Source organism: Palaemon carinicauda, chromosome 4, assembly GCF_036898095.1.
Source record: "Palaemon carinicauda isolate YSFRI2023 chromosome 4, ASM3689809v2, whole genome shotgun sequence".
Taxonomy (NCBI): Eukaryota; Metazoa; Arthropoda; class Malacostraca; order Decapoda; family Palaemonidae; genus Palaemon; species Palaemon carinicauda.
This window is the reverse complement of record NC_090728.1, coordinates 198,370,277-198,387,776: the sequence shown is the minus strand read 5'-3', so window position 1 is coordinate 198,387,776 and position 17,500 is coordinate 198,370,277. Positions and strand designations below refer to the sequence as shown.

At 36.6% G+C, this 17,500-nt stretch overlaps 2 protein-coding genes across 2 annotated transcripts in view; both read right to left on the bottom strand.

The window, feature by feature from the left end:
- The window catches only part of LOC137639835 (neural-cadherin-like), a 50,531-nt gene extending 47,675 nt beyond the window's left edge, over positions 1-2,856 (bottom strand). The window contains exon 1 of the mRNA XM_068372075.1: positions 2,385-2,856. Coding sequence (XP_068228176.1) covers positions 2,385-2,856 — 472 coding nt within the window. The remainder of the gene's footprint in view (positions 1-2,384) is intronic.
- LOC137639833 (protocadherin Fat 4-like) overlaps positions 2,391-17,500 on the bottom strand; it is a 22,471-nt gene continuing 7,361 nt past the window's right edge. Inside the window, exons 3-5 of the mRNA XM_068372074.1 lie at positions 8,205-8,369; positions 7,298-7,435; positions 2,391-3,647 (exon numbers count right to left, since the gene is read on the bottom strand). Of these exons, the coding sequence (XP_068228175.1) occupies positions 3,144-3,647; positions 7,298-7,435; positions 8,205-8,369 (807 nt within the window). The 3' untranslated portion in view covers positions 2,391-3,143. The remainder of the gene's footprint in view (positions 3,648-7,297; positions 7,436-8,204; positions 8,370-17,500) is intronic.

Genomic DNA, 17,500 nt, shown 5'->3' with positions numbered 1-17,500 from the left:
AAAACTCTGACCTTTTCATGCGTTTCTAATGGCCTTGCTAAGTACAGTATTTCTTGGATATACCCCATAAACTTACCAAAAATTATAGAGGCATGTGTCATCTTTCAATCATTATTGCTGTGAGTTTTGCTGTAGATTTTACAAAACTTCATGTAGTACCAGCCAATGTTACTTTTTTTTTTATTTCTCCTTTTATGTTTTACCTTTAAATGCGATTTCCTAGTAATCATTAACTGGATAAGGTCTATAGGAGCTTATGCTTATCTAAGTTTAACTTTTCAATGAATCTTTCTTTTTTTCTTCTTTTCGGTCTTTATTTTTGTTACTTATACTTTTGAAGTGAAATTTTGATTAAAAGAAATATTACCTTCATATTTTGTTTCTCTCTAAACCCATAAACATATTTTCATTCTCACTTTATTTTCCTTTCCTATATTTTCATCGCGAGTGATTTATTCAATCCCTCAAGAATAATCTATTCTCGACTTATCAATTTTGTCCTACAGTAAAAAATTAACTGTATATCAATTTCCATTCCCTTGCTTATTGCACATATGTGTCTATTAGCTCTAATGACACATGATTTAATTATCAAATTACAGGCATTAACATTACTGCACAAATGTCTGGCTGAAATATTTACGATTTTGGTGAAAAATATCATAATGATTGAATGATATCTCATCCAACAAATCACAATCGCATTACTCACAGAAGAACTTACTGACAAGATCATAGTTATGAAATCAACCAAACCTCTTCAAATCCATAATAGTTGACAAATTTTATAGGGAAATAGGATTAAAAAAAGTTAATACGTTTCATATCACCTGAAAACAAAGCAAATTATAGATAACAGGAAAGATAGGAGGAAGCACAAGGAAATGATAACTTATATAAATTTATAATTCTTGTCTCTTTACTATGAATTCTTATAATTATTCTGTAGAAATTATGTGCTTCCACTAATCAAGCTTCTTCCTACATTCATTTCCACAAGCTTTTTTCCTATTCTTTTTTTTACTTCAAGAATTCCTTATCTAACATGCACTGTTTCTTTTTGTGTCACCTACCATTTCAATCAAAGTACTAAGCATACAGAACAATTCTAACCCATCCTTAAAATAATATTTTTTTACCCTTCATTGTTTTGAAGTAATACTTACTCTTCTAAGATAAAAAACATGTTTTTATATAAGCATTGAAGTCTTAGAATAAATAATTTACATGGGCAATTAAAAGGATTAATTACTGAGGTGAGATTTGAAACATAACTTGAAAGTTAGAGTGATTTATGGGAGTCGATGTCAGTAGTCACAAGCGTGGAATAAAAATTGAAGGTACAATTCCGAGTACTTTCATGTAATCTCAACGCATCTTCAGAGTAGAGAAGAGAGAACACTTAAATTTTTTTAAAGGTGAAAATTTTTCTGACAGGTGAAATAGTATTGAAAAAAGTAATTGCTATGTTCAAGGATACTGGCTAAGACCATATAAAATCTAATCGGTGTGAATTATTGGAATGATAAAGAAGGGGTTAAATTTCTATTATTTTGTAACCGTGTAACTCATGGAGATATGATATAATCTACTTGTGTAACATATGTAAGTGAACTTGATCTGTAAATTGAATGTCTCTGCTGATGAAGATATTTCGTATATATTGTACTGTGTTTCACGTGTTTCCTTCATTTTAACCGTGACTATCTAATTTGGTTCCCCAGTTAGGTCAAACTATGTTTGTTTTATAACTCACTTTTAGTATTCTCACCATAAGATGTGGAAGGTGTATCGATTTAGCATGACTGTGCTCTCTTGTTTTACTGCAGTGGTCTGTTCAATACAGATGTATAAATCTACATACGGTAAACTGATATGAATTATAAGCTGTCACGAAATTTTTGAATAGTTTTAGGTGACTTAATGAAATTCATCATTACGGAGAGGGGATGTTTGAAATTAATAGGTCTCTGGTATATGACATTTAATGTATATAAGGATAGCAGGGAGTATGAAGACTTACATAGATATATATTTGAGTAATCAAAAAAACACCGTAGAGTTTGTGTTTACCCTTATTGTAAAGGAATTCAAAACCTAAATTCTACCAAAAGAGTCAATGGATTGCTATACTATAGTCTTAGGCTCTGTTTGAAAATATTATGTGTAAAAAGGTATAAATAATATGTCAACATGCATAAACTCAAATAAATGAAAAAAAAAAAATGTCAATGCCACTGCAAATGGGGACAACTAACTTAGTTCTAGTAAATATCTAAGGTGTTGTTGGCAAACGTAACTGTTGAAATTGCAGTGATGTCATAAAATTTGTATAAATAATTGTTCATATAAAAAAAGTTGATAATCATAGAATCATTACTCACCGACAGGACCATTTTCTTGAACTTCTCCAAACATGGTAGCATTCGGAAAAACTGGAGGATTATCATTAATGTCCTTAACAACGATTGTTACGATAGCTTCCGCCAGATGAACTCGGCCTATCCTCCCCCCGCTGCCGTAGGCGCTGAGGTCTGTATTAGCCCAAGGATCGGACGGATCGACTGTCACGTTCTTTGAATTGTAAGGATATTCGTCATCACACCCAACGTCGATTCCAAAACTTCCCAGTTCGTAATGATTTTCAGAAGACTGTTCATCGTCTTCTCGTTTCAGTCGTTTTACTTTTCTTGATTGGAGTCCTTTCTTCTTACCTCCTCTTTGGTAGTTAGTCCTCATTTCAGATTCGATTTGATTAGCTTCATTGGATAAATTATCTCTGTAAGCTGATGATGGCTTTGCAGTTTCAGACTTATCTCCAGTATCAGTAATGTAGGAATTAGTCGTTTTATTCATCTTACTTCCTGTTAATGATGTAATACCTTCGTGTACATAGTGTGAAGAGTGCTTACCATGAAATATATTTGTCTCCTTAATCCCTTGGTGATATTTTTCTTCCGCTACATTAATATGTTTTTCTCCCGTAGATCGAGACTGATGTTTTCCTTTGATATCGGAGAGATAAGAGCTCACTTTCCCATGTTCGCCCTCATTTAGTTCGGTAATGCTCTGACGTACTCTGTTATGTTCGCGAGAAGATTCATGACTCTCTTTCTCTTCGCTTCCAGTCTCCGTGAATAGCTTCACGTTGCTTGGGGTAAGTCATCACCCTTTATCTCTGAAAGGTGTAACAACTGAATGACGATGTTGTCTTCAATTCTCCCCGTATCAGGAACCACTATGTTTTCCAAGGCTTTGAAAGGCTCTGATAATCGGTGACTGGCAATGGGTTTTGGGAAGTACTGTTCCTCTTTAAAACTTCCTTCCCACGTTACTTCTGACATCTCTCCCTGCCAGGAGGTGTGTCTGCTCATCTCTCTCGTTTCTTTTCTTATCTTTTTCTGCCACACTTTCCACTGATGATCCTCTTTGGTTTTTTTCCTTTTATTTAGGATATCCTGCCTCCCTGATGTCCCTTCACGCACGTCGTCTAAATTCGGCCTTAACTTGGAAGAGGAACTCGGGACTAATTCAGACGCAAGAACTTGTCGTTTGTTACGAGGGCGACTCCAAAGAGCCTGGCCATCACGGACCTGCACCCGAACCTTCCAGATGGGTTTTCCCCAGGGTGGGTCTCGGTCCAGAGCCTGAAGCGAATGACAGAGGAAATACGTTTAAAATTATATATTTATAATTCGTGAAAGATCTGTTATATGCAGAGACAATCAAATTTGATTACTTTTCATATGTAGAGTTTTATCAACAATTCTGCATTTTTTATTTTAATTGTGTCCATAAGATAACATTAGTGTAAAAGGAAGAGGTAAAAATAGCAAAAATTAAACATCTCTGTTCTTAGTTAAAACCAAATTCATATCCTTTCCTGAAGCCAAGATCTCTCAAAGGAAGGGAAAGTTTATAAGAGGAAAACGCTGAATTATATTATAGTATGAACTTCCTAGCAATAAATGCAGTTTTGTGTTATAAAAGTTACATAGGAAGATTGCAGCGCACCATTGTAAAACCTAAATATCTGATCTGACCACAGTAGTATTAGCTTCTAATACAACATGAAGTTGTAAGGTTTTTTTTTTTTTTTTTTTTTTTTGATGTGTCAGATACTGATATCACGTATTGATAAAATAATCACAGAGAAGATACTCGGAAAATCTTTGTACATATACACATTAAACCCCATATAATTTGCATTTGATATCCACACTTTATCTCTATCAAGAGCAGACAATTAAAGTTCCCTTCATAGACTTACACCATGGATTAGAAGACAATTCAATTCCCTTAGCAATGTTTTTAACACACTGTACCGAATATTTTGAAACTCCCATTAGGCGACTTCCCTCTCTTTTAGTCTTTCGAACCGTTTTGTTTACTAAAGATGGTTGTATGAATCAAGCACGAATATAATAATATCTATAACACCCATATTCTAGGTTTCCATTTACTGTAAACATTTTACCCTTGTATTCACTTTTGATATATTTTACCATTTTCTCCCAATTCCTTTCACAGTCCCTAATCAACCAAGAATCTCCTGCAAACATCAATATGTATACTGTTCAGTATACTGTGATTATTGTTCACCAATTTCTTATGAAAATTTGATACACACTCATGAATATTTCACGTCAGGATTTTTTTTTCTTTTTTTTTTCATCTAGAGATGATGACTATAGTATGTGATAAATCTGAGACACATATAGTGGAAGGATGACATCCAATGAGAAAAAAGAAGAAGAAAAATGTAACATGGAGAGAAGGTATGAATATCATATGGTGATATTGCTTCTTAAAACTCTCTCTCTCTCTCTCTCTCTCTCTCTCTCTCTCTCTCCTCTCTCTCTCTCTCTCTCTCTCTCTCTCTCTCTCTCTCTCTCTCTGCTTGGGAATCTATCAGACTGGTGTCGAGATCCACTGTAGTTTCTGCAACCTAACCATTCTTGTAAGCGAAAGAAGGAGGATTTAGTGGGCGCCTATAGGTCTACTGTAACTACTGAATCATCAGCTGGAATTTCCTGGCCCTCTTTGGTCCTAGCTGGGCTGGAGAGGGGGCTTAGGCACTAAACATACGTATATTGTATATGGTCATTCTCAGGGGCATTGCCCTGCTAGCTAGGGCAGTGTCACAGTCCATTGTCCCGGCATTGCATGCGTGTCATTTAAACAGTACAATGTAAATAAAAGAAATTAAGACTATATCTCAAGTAGTTCTGAGCAAATTGTATCTCATGAAAGGATTGGAGAACGATATACTGATCAACAATATTAATTGAGCAACTGTTACTGATTTACCGTTTTAATACGAAAACGGCAGCGACCGATCTGTTATAGTTTTCCCTGAAACCCACATCTAGTTTGTGGGAAACAACAAAACTGCAGGTTACTACTACAGTAGAGCAATATCTGGGAAGGAGAAAGTTGGTGCCAAGGTGCTTTGTTTGACTCTCTTTTGATCTCCTGTTCCATCATTCATATTGGCATTTTCCTCTTGCTCACACACTCATATATATATATATATATATATATATATATATATATATATATATATATATATATATATATATATATGTGTGTGTGTGTGTGTGTGTGTGTGTGTGTGTGTAACTATGTGTGTCAAGAAGTATACGCCAGCATGAATTAAACAAGGGGAGAATAGAAGAGAGTTTAATTAAGGGTCATGACACCAGCCTTCTCTTTTCCTGGAAATGTTCAAATAATTACCAGGAAGTCTCTCTCCCTTCTGACACAGGTTTCAAGATGATAAAGTCAGTCTTGGCTGGTTCCCATAACCCTCCGGGAGAGCTTCAGTTTTTTTTCGCTAGTAAAGTAACTACTGGTACGGGATTTACTTTTCAGTGTTAGACTCTTTGTCACGGATTTTACCAAGATTACACACACACACACTCACACACACACGCACACACACACACACGCACGCATGCCAGCATAAACACAAAGACGTATATATATATATATATATATATATATATATATATATATATATATATATATATATATATATATATATATATATATACTGTATATATACATATACATATACATATATATATATATATATATATATATATATATATATATATATATATATATATATATATATATATATATATATACTGTATATATACATATACATATACACGCATGTATATATATATATATATATATATATATATATATATATATATATATATATATATATATATATATATATATATATATATATATATGTGTGTGTGTGTGTGTGTGTGTGTGTGTGTGTAAATATGTGTGTGTTTGTGCGTTAATATGTGTATGTGTGTACGTATGTACGTATATACATATATGTTTGTATATAAGGGGTATATATATTGATGGAAAGATGTATTGATGATCGGTTGATTAACTGAATTCTTATCGTTCAATCAGCGTTCTTAAGCAACGTTGGCTATGAGTTATGCATAGATCTGTGACCTCTAACAAATGCTAAATACCAAAGAGGCAAACATATTGGTCAAAACCTTTATTTTGAATGTTTATTGAAAATTGGTTACGGTCCTTCTTCAAGAGAGAGAGAGAGAGAGAGAGAGAGAGAGAGAGAGAGAGAGAGAGAGAGAGAGAGAGAGAGAGAGAGAGAGAGAGAATGAACCATTCAGTATCGTTATCCATTAAGATTGGAATTTCAATTCAGCAGGTCCAAATATTTGCATCTAAAGTGAAAAAAAATTAATGATAATATCTTTTACTTTGGCACATATTTAAGCTGCGTAAATTTACCAAACATGTATTCATTCTGGGACACTTACATCCCTTTTATTCTTAATAATGTTTACTTCAAATGTAATATGTAATTATTTTGAGGATTTTTGCGTCAATAGGCGTAGGAAGAGATGACGATAATGATTTAATATAGAAATTGGAAGAAGGAAAGAGGAGACTTGGAACGAGCTGTTTTGAGCGGGTATCAATTCAAGCATTATTTGTTGTAAATTCCCAAATTTTTCTTTTGTTTTACACAGATAGTTGGGGAGAGAACATATAGGTGTGTCTAGAATTAATCCTAAGTTTTCAATTACATTAACCTGGTTTAGGAACTAAGAAATACTGGTTAATAAAGAGAAAGCATTAAAGCTATTGGAACTCGATACGCAACTGAAAGGAATTCCAAATTTAAAGTCAGACGCCTGAGAAGTAATGGTGTTGTGTTGCAGAAACATATTGCCGTGATCATTGTGTTGGCCAATAACATTAATACTTATTGTTATGAAGAGAAAACACTCACCCTCTGTTGTATGAGTTCCCCTGTGAGGGAGTTGATTGTGAAATAGGCCTCACTTGGTTTGAACCCATCAACGCCATCACCTCGAACTGTATACAGAAGTCCTTGGTAGTCGAGTTCATCTTTGTCCTCAGCTTCTACCTGTAGTCAGATTTAAAAAAAAAATACTTCTTTAAATATTATTTTCCTCAGACCATTTTCACAAATTATCATTATCAAAGATCATTACACCTAAGTTAGAACCAGGGAAGACCAAGTAATGGTTGCTGATTAATCAGTTGGTGGAACTAGTAACCAGCAAGCCCATCTAAACGTAGAGATTACGATTCTTGGATATTTTCACTGTCCTTTCATTGGATTTTTTGGTTAACACAGCTACTTATTTTTGGAAAACTATCTTAAAAACTACATATTAACAATGATTATTTGAATGCAATTTTATTGCTTGCAGCTACATTTTTTAAGGTTTCTTACGTATTTTCTCTTTCCATTTTCCTTTTTCTTTTCAGTTATTCTTCTAAATCATATCGATATATACAGTATATAAATAAAATCAAATATTAAGTAAATATCATAACACGTTTACCAAGATATGTTTGAAATATACAGACTACAGATATGCGAGTGGGAAAAGCCTTTTACTTATATCAAAATATAAGAAAATCAAACCTAAAATTTTCTTCCATTTTCAATTGTTTTCTAAACCTAATGAAAACAAGTGCAGAGGAAATGATTGTCATTGTCTGTAATCTATAGTAAAAATATATTGTAATCTACATCATATACTGTATAAAATAGGTAATTATAGTTGGGTGACTATGCCAGTGATTTAATATAATAAATATATGAAAAAGTTTGAAAATACATAGATAATCCCATGAAAATCCAAAACAGAAACTAAAATACATACCTTCAAGAGAACAACAGGCAGATGGCGGTCGTCCTCCTCAGTGACTGTAACCTTCAGATCTTGCCTAATGAAAGTTGGAGGGTTGTCGTTCACATCTGCTACCCTCACTTGCACTATTGTGTGTACTGTCTGGCCACCGGATTCGCCAGAAATCACCAATTCGTGCTTGAATTCAGGAAAGGAAGAAGACATTGAAAGTCCAGAAATTCGTGCATTAGCAGTGCAATGGTTTTGATTTTTCTGGTGAGATTGGTTGGACAATTAGTTTTTTTTTTCCTTGTTGATAATATTGCCGTGAGCAGATTTTATTGAAGATTAATTGTATAGCCTCATGCATACACGTATAGTATTTAACGCAATATAGGGAAATGCACATACACACATATATATATATATAAATATATATATATATATATATATATATATATATATATATATATATATATATATATATGTATATATATATATATATATATATATATATATATATATATATATATATATATATATATATATATATATATATATACTGTATAAACATATATATATATATATATATATATATATATATATATATATATATATATATATATATATATATATATACTGTATAAACATATATATATATATATATATATATATATATATATATATATATATATATATATATATATATATATATATATACAGTATTTGTGTGTGGCGGTGTGTGAGCGCGTGTGTTTTGTATGTATAAAGTTATAATTAAATATATATATATATATATATATATATATATATATATATATATATATATATATATATATATATATATATATATATATATATATATATATATATATATATATATATATATATATATATATATATATATATATGCCATATAATCTAATACATTAATATTTTTAATCTCTTACCGACCTCGGGATCAATAGCTTCTGACCAGACGGGAATCGAACTCTGGTCCAGGAAACTTATAATTACAATGAAATACCACTTTCCCACGAAGAAAGATAAAACTTAATGACAATTACTCTGTACTTATACTTGGGAAATTCATGTTTTTTGTACTTGGAGTGGAAATCAACCCATCTTCACCATCGTAGCTAATTAGTATGTTTGCACTTGGCATTTGAATAATGATAAATTTTGCACATTTATACGTGTATTTCATATTCAAATAAGCCATATATTTTGATATAATAATGTATGGATTCTCTTACCGACCTCGAGATCAGTACTCCAGGCAGAACCATTCAAATACAATAGCTTCTGACAGGCTGGGAATAGAACCCTGATCCAGGTAACTTATGTACCAACTGTGTGTCACACAATTGTACATAATTATTTTGTATATATTATGCTTGTATCTGCGCTCTCCCCTCGCACTAAAAAGAACCTGAATGATCATGTCTCCGTTTTGCTCTGTAACATTGTTTGTCTCTCGAACAGGTCATGTCCTGTTGCCTTGAGTTATGTATATAAAGAAGAGTGTTCCTTAATAAATAACTCAGTCGTTTCCAATCTGCCTTTGAGTTCACAACTCCTCTCTCGGCCCGTCACATTGGTGACCACGGAAGTCGACTCGCTCTCACTGCCTTCCACCCCCACCTCCCTCGGCCCTCCATCATTGGTATTATTACGGAGGCGGACTCTACCCCAGCAGTTGGCACTACGGCCGCTCCATTGAAACTTTCACCGTTCGCTAGCGGAGAAGCGTTCGCTTGGTTTCAACGCGCTGAAGTCCACTTTCGTATCAGGGGCGTGACTCGCTCAACCACCAAAGCGGATTATGTTCTCGCGGCGATACCCGAGGACACCTTCCCAGAAATATCCGACTGGCTTTGTGAACAAGGAGACACCCCAATAGCGTATGACGTCCTCAAATCATACCTTCTGCAGCAGTACTCGCCATCGCCAGCCGCCCGTATAGCAAAGCTTCTTCAGCTCTCGCAACAACCGTTGGGGGACCAAAGGGCCTCGCTTGCCCTCAGGGAAATGACCAGTATCGCTCGCCTGCAACCTGCCGCAGACGGGTCTCCTCGTGAGGTGAACCTACTCCGTGCACTTTGGATACGCCGTTTACCTGAACCTGTGCGCGCTGCCATACCCGATGTCGATAGTTTACCCATGAAGGACTTGATGACCAAAGCCAACGCCCTTATGGACAGCCACTTCAAGACCTCCATCAACGCCTCCACCCCTGATGACGAGGATGCCTATTCAACGTCAACCAAAGCTGACATGAATGCCGTAGGACATACACGCCTACCCTGTGACGTGCCGAAGCGGCGACAAAGCCGCCCACCACCCACCAATCACTCGTGCCCCAACGAACGACTTCTACAGCCACTTACTACCTCCCATCCGCCGCAGTTTTGCTACTTCAACTTCAAAATCGGGGCAACCGAGAAGAATTGGGCCAAAGATTGTCAGTGGCCAAAAAACGTGTAAGTAGGCCATCGCTTGTAGCGGTGGCCTCTCATGTTTCCAATCTTTTCATTTTACAGGATGCAGGAACGGGCGTGCGATTTTTGGTAGACACGGGTGCTTGTCGTTCTCTTTTGCCAAGGAAACTCTTCAAGGCACAACGTAGTCTGTCTACATCTGCCGAAGTCCGCTTGGTAGCTGCCAACGGATCTGCGATACCCACCTACGGTTACGAGAACCTCACATTATCGTTCGGAAACGGTAAATTCAATTGGAAGTTTGTCGTTGCTGACGTCACAATGCCAATCCTCGGTGCGGATTTCCTCTCTCATTTCCACCTTCTGGTCGATGTCGCCCACCGACGATTGGTTAATGCAGACTCGTACTTGTCGACACCTCTTCAACCCGCCCCCTCTAACCTCGCTCTCCACATCAGCGCACCCACGGATGCCTACGCCCACCTCCTCACGCCGTACCCGAAAGTTTTCCGTCCAGAACTTCGCCAAACGCCCACGGTTCCTGCCAAGCACGGTATTTATCACCATATCAAGACGATGGGACCCCCAGTCTTCGCAAAATTCAGACGTCTGGCACCAGAACGATCGGCAGTCGCCAAACAGACGTTCGCTGAAATGGAGAAAATGGGCCTTTGCCAAAAGGCCTCCAGCCCATGGTCGTCACCCTTACACATCGTTCTGAAGAAAGACGGCTCCCTCCGTCCATGCGGGGATTACAGGCGCCTAAACATGCAAACAGAACCGGATCACTACCCCCTCACAAACATTGCCGACGTGACCTCCTACCTGCACAAAGCGAAGGTTTTCTCTACGCTCGACCTCCTGAAGGGGTATTATCAAGTGCCTATGAACCCAGAAGACATCCCCAAGACCGCCATCACCACTCCGTTTGCCACATACACCTTCAATTACTCCTGTTTTGGCCTTCGTAATGCTGGGGCAACGTTTCAACATCTCATGGATGGCATCTTAGGGGACCTCCCTTTCTGTATATGTTATGTGGACAACATACTTGTGTTCTCCTCCTCAAAAGAGGAACACCTCCGTCACCTGCCCATCGTGCTCGACCGCCTGCAACAAAACGGCCTTGTAGTCCGGTACGACAAGTGTACCTTTGGCGCCAACGAAGTGTCGTTATTAGGGCACCGCATCACTCCTGAAGGAGTCCATCCCCTCCCTGAGAAGGTAGCAGCAGTTCAGAATTTCCTCACGCCCTCGACCGTCAAAGCTCTGCAGGAATTCTTGGGCATGATCAACTATTATCACCGTTTTCTGCCAGCCATTGCCGCCACTCTTGCTCCCCTCTACGCCTCCCTCAAGGGCAAGCCAAAGGACCTTCAAGAAGCAGCCTTCTGTAATGCAAAGAAGGCCCTATCAACTGCTGCGGCTCTCACTTTTCCTATCCCACACGCCCCTCTCCTTCTCTCCACCGATGCCAGCGACGTCGCTATTGGTGCAGTACTCGAGCAGGTGGTCAAAGGCTCGCCCTGCCCATTGGCCTTCTTCAGCAGAAAACTGTCCAAGGCAGAATCGGGTTATTCTACCTTTGATCGAGAATTGCTGGTGGTGCACTTGGCTGTCCGTCACTTTCGACATTTCTTAGAAGGTACGCCCTTCGTCATTCGTACAGACCATATGCCTCTGGTGCATGCCTTCACTCGACAGTCTGACGCTTGGTCCGCCCGTCAACGCCGACATCTCTCCGCCGTGGCTGAATACAATTGCACCCTCCAATACGTCCCTGGGAAAATGAATCCCGTTGCCGATGCCCTGTCAAGAAACACGTTGGCTGCCGTTCAACTGGGATTGGATTACAACGCCCTGGCTGAAGCCCAACGACAGGATCCAGAGTATCAAGCTTGTAGGACATCCTGCACGTCCCTCCGTTGGGAGGATTTTCCCCTCGAAGACTCCAACACCACCCTCCTCTGTGACGTCGTCAGTACTGCTAGACCGCGACCTTGGATTCCTGCTCCCATGCGCCGACAGGTGTTTGATTTCATCCACGGCCTTTCACTTCCCTCGTGCCCTTCTACTGCACAGCTGCTGAAGGCAAAGTTCATTTGGCACGGCATTTCTAAGGATGCTAAGGATTGGGTCCGTGCGTGTACTTCCTGCCAAACTTCCAAAGTACATCGACACACGGATTCAGGAGTGGGCACCTTTCCTCAACCTCAGCGTCGTTTCGCACACATTCACGTCGACGTTGTAGGCCTCCTACCCACATCACAAGGACATCGTTACCTGTTTACCGTCATCGACCGCTCCACTCGTTGGCCTGAAGCCATCCCCATGGAAACTGCAACGTCCGCCTCATGTACATCTGCCTTACTCTCTGGATGGATTTCAAAATTCGGTATCCCTGAGCACATTACTTCTGACAGGGGAACAACTTTCACCTCTCAATTATGGACATCATTAGCGAATCTCCTGGCCATCACCCTACATCAGACAACGGCCTACAACCCCGCTGCCAATGGAATGGTTGAACGTTTTCATCGCACCCTCAAAGCAGCTTTGATGTCCCGTTGCAAGGATTGAAACTGGTTTACTCAGCTTCCCTGGGTCTTCCTTGGACTAAGGACCACTCCTAAAGACGCCCTCGACGTCTCGGCAGCCGAAATGGTGTATGGCGACCCGTTGGTCGTCCCCGCCGAATTTTTTCCTTCTACAACCTCCTCCAACGATCTCCAGTGCATACGTCACGTCGTGGGAAAATTTACTCCGTGCCGCCAGACTTACAAGCCCCCAGCGAAGCATCACATACCAACGGACTTGCACTCTGCAACGCACGTCTTCCTGCGCAACGACACTAGCAAGCCACCCCTAACGCCCCCTTACACGGGCCCTTTCCTTGTGATCCGACGCAGTCCGAAAGCATTCCTCCTAAAAATTCGGGGCAAAGAAGACTGGGTCTCCATTGATCGTCTAAAACCTGTTTATCTTCTGCCAGAAGACCCGCCTACAGTTCGCCTCTCTAGATCGGGGCGCCCTATTTAACATGTACAGTATGTCATTTTTAGGGGGGGAGCCATGTACCAGCCGTGTGTCACACAATTGTACATAATTATTTTGTATATATTATGCTTGTATCTGCGCTCTTCCCTCGCACTAAAAAGAATCTGAATGATCATGTCTCCGTTTTCCTCTGTAACATTGTTTGTCTCTCGAACAGGTCATGTCCTGTTGCCTTGAGTTTTGTATATAAAGAAGAGTGTTCCTTAATAAATAACTCAGTCGTTTCTAATCTGCCTTCGAGTTCACAACTCTTCTCTCGGCCCGTCACACTTGTAACTGTACAGATATCTAACGTTATGCTGTATATTATTTACATTACCTACAGTTTATGAACATTAATGTACATTTGCTTTATTATTATTTTGTAGAAGAATGATATTTATTTCCATTTATCTTTTCCCATTACACATACTGTAAGACCACTTTTTCATTATGCATCGTGTAAACTATGTAATTATATACGCCAAGACTGCTTTTCTTTCCGCCATGTGCATATAGTAGTCAGTCGTTGTTTTGTGGTCACTATATCGACAAGCATGGGCCTACTTCCCGCTGCTGTCACATTTATGTCCGTTTATCTTCATTATACAAGATTTTAAAGAACCTACTAGTTTAACTTGTCACCCTGCATTCCATTTATTGCATGGTTGTATGTTGCAGTTTCACACACAGTAACAACAGTGGCATACCACTTAGCCACGAAGAAAGATATAAGTCAATGATAAATTTTCTTTACTTATACAGGTTGAATTCAAGTTTTCTGTATTTAAAATTGAAATCAACCCATCTTCACCCTCGTAGCTAATTGGTATGTTTGTACTTGGCATTTGAATTATTGATACATTATTCACATTTAGACATGTTTTTCTTATCCAAATAAGCCATATATATAGTTACATTAATGTCTGGATTCTCTTACCAACCTCGGGATCAGAGCCCCAGTCGGAACCACTCAAAGACAATAGCTCCTGACCGGCCGGGAATCGAACCCTGGTCCAGGAAACTTGTAACATCAGTGACATACCACTTTGCCATAAAGAAAGATAAGTCAAAGAAAATTCTTCTGTACATGTACTTGTCGAATTAAGGTTTTTTGTACTTAGAATTGAAATGAACCCCTCTTCACCATCTTAGATAATTAGTATGTTTGTAATTGACATTCAGTTAATGATAATTTTTTCACATTTAGGCGTATTTTTCATATCCAAATAAGCCATATAGTTTGATACATGAAAAAAAGTCTAAATGTGCAAAGTGCCTCATATATACATATATATATATATATATATATATATATATATATATATATATATATATATATATATATATATATATATATATATATATATATATATATATATATATATATATATATATATATATATATATATATATATATATATATATATATATATGTAAATATGTGTGTGGATGTGTGTGTGCGTATATATTGTATGTATAAAACTTACATATCACTGCATATATTCCAGGTACTTTAGAAAAGGTCTATGAAAATTTGGATATTGCTTACTCGTATTACCTATGGTTATCCAAATGTTCGTTATCAACTACGTTATTGACTTCTGTCGCTTTGAAACTGTTAACGCTTTCAGTAATAGCAATCAGCTATCCCTGACGACGAAACGAAATGACCACTTATTGGGATATTAAGGAAATTGACCCGAGTGAATGACTTGGCTAATTGGATCAAAGGTCGTTTTTGAAAATCTTTTTTTAGTAGGAACCATCATTAAGTCATAACATCATTGGCGATATGCGAAAAGGATATTAAATATGGTGGTTAGAAATAGTGGTGATTCTAATGGTTCAAAACGGTGTTTCATAAATCTAAAATAATCTTTGGAAAAATACCAAAGATATGGAAGTATTTCTGCAATTGAACAATAGCAATTAGCAACCCGAACATAGTGTCATGAAACTGATGATGTTGACATAGTCATGCTTTCAAGATGATAGAAAACTTGAATTGGAATATGAAGAGGAGAAGAACCAAAAGAAATGACAAATAGAATAACGAAATCAATGAGGAGCAAATGAATTTTTTTGAAAAGACTAACAATTATTCTTGTGGGACTTGACCATAAAAGAGACCTGTAAACAATAATTACTAATGAAATTATTATATGGCAGAGTATGATAAAAAGAAACTCCTATGAAATTGTTGGTGAGAAAGCTATAATTACTTTAGTGATTATTATTATCAAAAAATATTACAATAAAACAGTGGAAGATCTTAAATAAAAGTAAACCTAAATAATAATTATTAGAGAAAATATGTTATTTTCCTCAAAAAACCTAAATCATCAGTTCAACCTAAAGTTTTAGAACGAAGAAGCTACACAAACACATCACAATGAATATCATGCTTATGACTAATGGAATTAAATATCTGATATAAATAAAAAGCAAAAGATTCTAATATTTGAGAATTAGAAGTAAAGGTTAAGAATAGAATATAAGACATTAGGTTGAGTATTTTAAAACCTAGATGGATTTGATAAGTATTAGATACTCCTTTCTGGAATATTAGAGTTATTATGGCGAAGATAATAGGCTGTGGTAAAGTTGTACGAATCAGAGGGAGAGAAAAGTTAGTTTTAAAGTAATCTTGAAGGATTGTATAGACAACTATAATGAAAAATAAATTGCAAGTATATATGTAACACATATTTTTGAGGTACAAATATATAGTATGAATATTACAGTTAAATACGGGACTCTATAATTATAAAACAAATCGACTTATCTTATAGAATATATAAATAACTTTGACAATTTAAAGTAATTTTAGTTTTAGAGAACTATTATGTATATGGGAAAAAGATAAATTTAATCAATTAAATTTTATTTTGAGAGATGGCATTCGACAGCAAAGGCTATGTAGAAGTTATTTGACACAAAATTAACTCTAGAAATAATCAAATAAAAGCTAAAGTAATTACAAACCACAGACAAATTATTATTTGAAGCTAAATGTAAACAATATTACTGAATTTTGAATTTATCAAAATACTAAATAATCCAGATACAAGAAAACTAAATTTTTTTTTCAGAACTTGAGTTCAAATTTAACATTTTACTATTAGCCAAGACAAGATATTTTGGATCGTTTTAGACAAAATTCTACTTTCAACTTCAGCGAATATTGAGTCATTTTTATATACTGCATGTGTTGCTAATAAGGCAACAAATTAAGGAAAATAGTTAAATAATAAAAAAAAAAACATTAAGTACACGCATCAGAAATAATATAGAAAAATGCACCTACTCCATTTTAACTCTGCTGTACTTAATGGGCCATTTGAAATGGAACACAAAGATTAGTGCTTGAAAACTAACATAATAAACTTTATTGAAGCTTGCTGGCAAATTGTATTATGGAGAAAAAAATATGCTGCCCTTACATCTCATTTAATTTCCCGCTCTAAAGATGAAGTTCTGCAATTGTTAACTTTATTAATTTAATTGCACTTGTTGCAAAATACAGTAGTAGGCGAAAATATACCTTTAAACTGTTGCTACGTCACTAGTGTGTAGGGGTTTATTTATTTTAGTTTGTGAATTACCATTTGTAAATGTAGTGCTATCAAATTTCATGTTTTTGGTTTAGGAAAAAGATTCATAGCAACATTAGAAATAAGCTTAAATAAGATGATGTAAAATGTAAATGAAAATAAACGATAGGAAATTTTCTGTTTTCAGGTGTGGGGAAGTCATCACTGTGTTCGAAAAACTCACAGACAAGGCAGTAATAAATGCATGCGATGAATTGCACTCTCTCGACAAAAAAGATGGAAACATCAAGTGGAA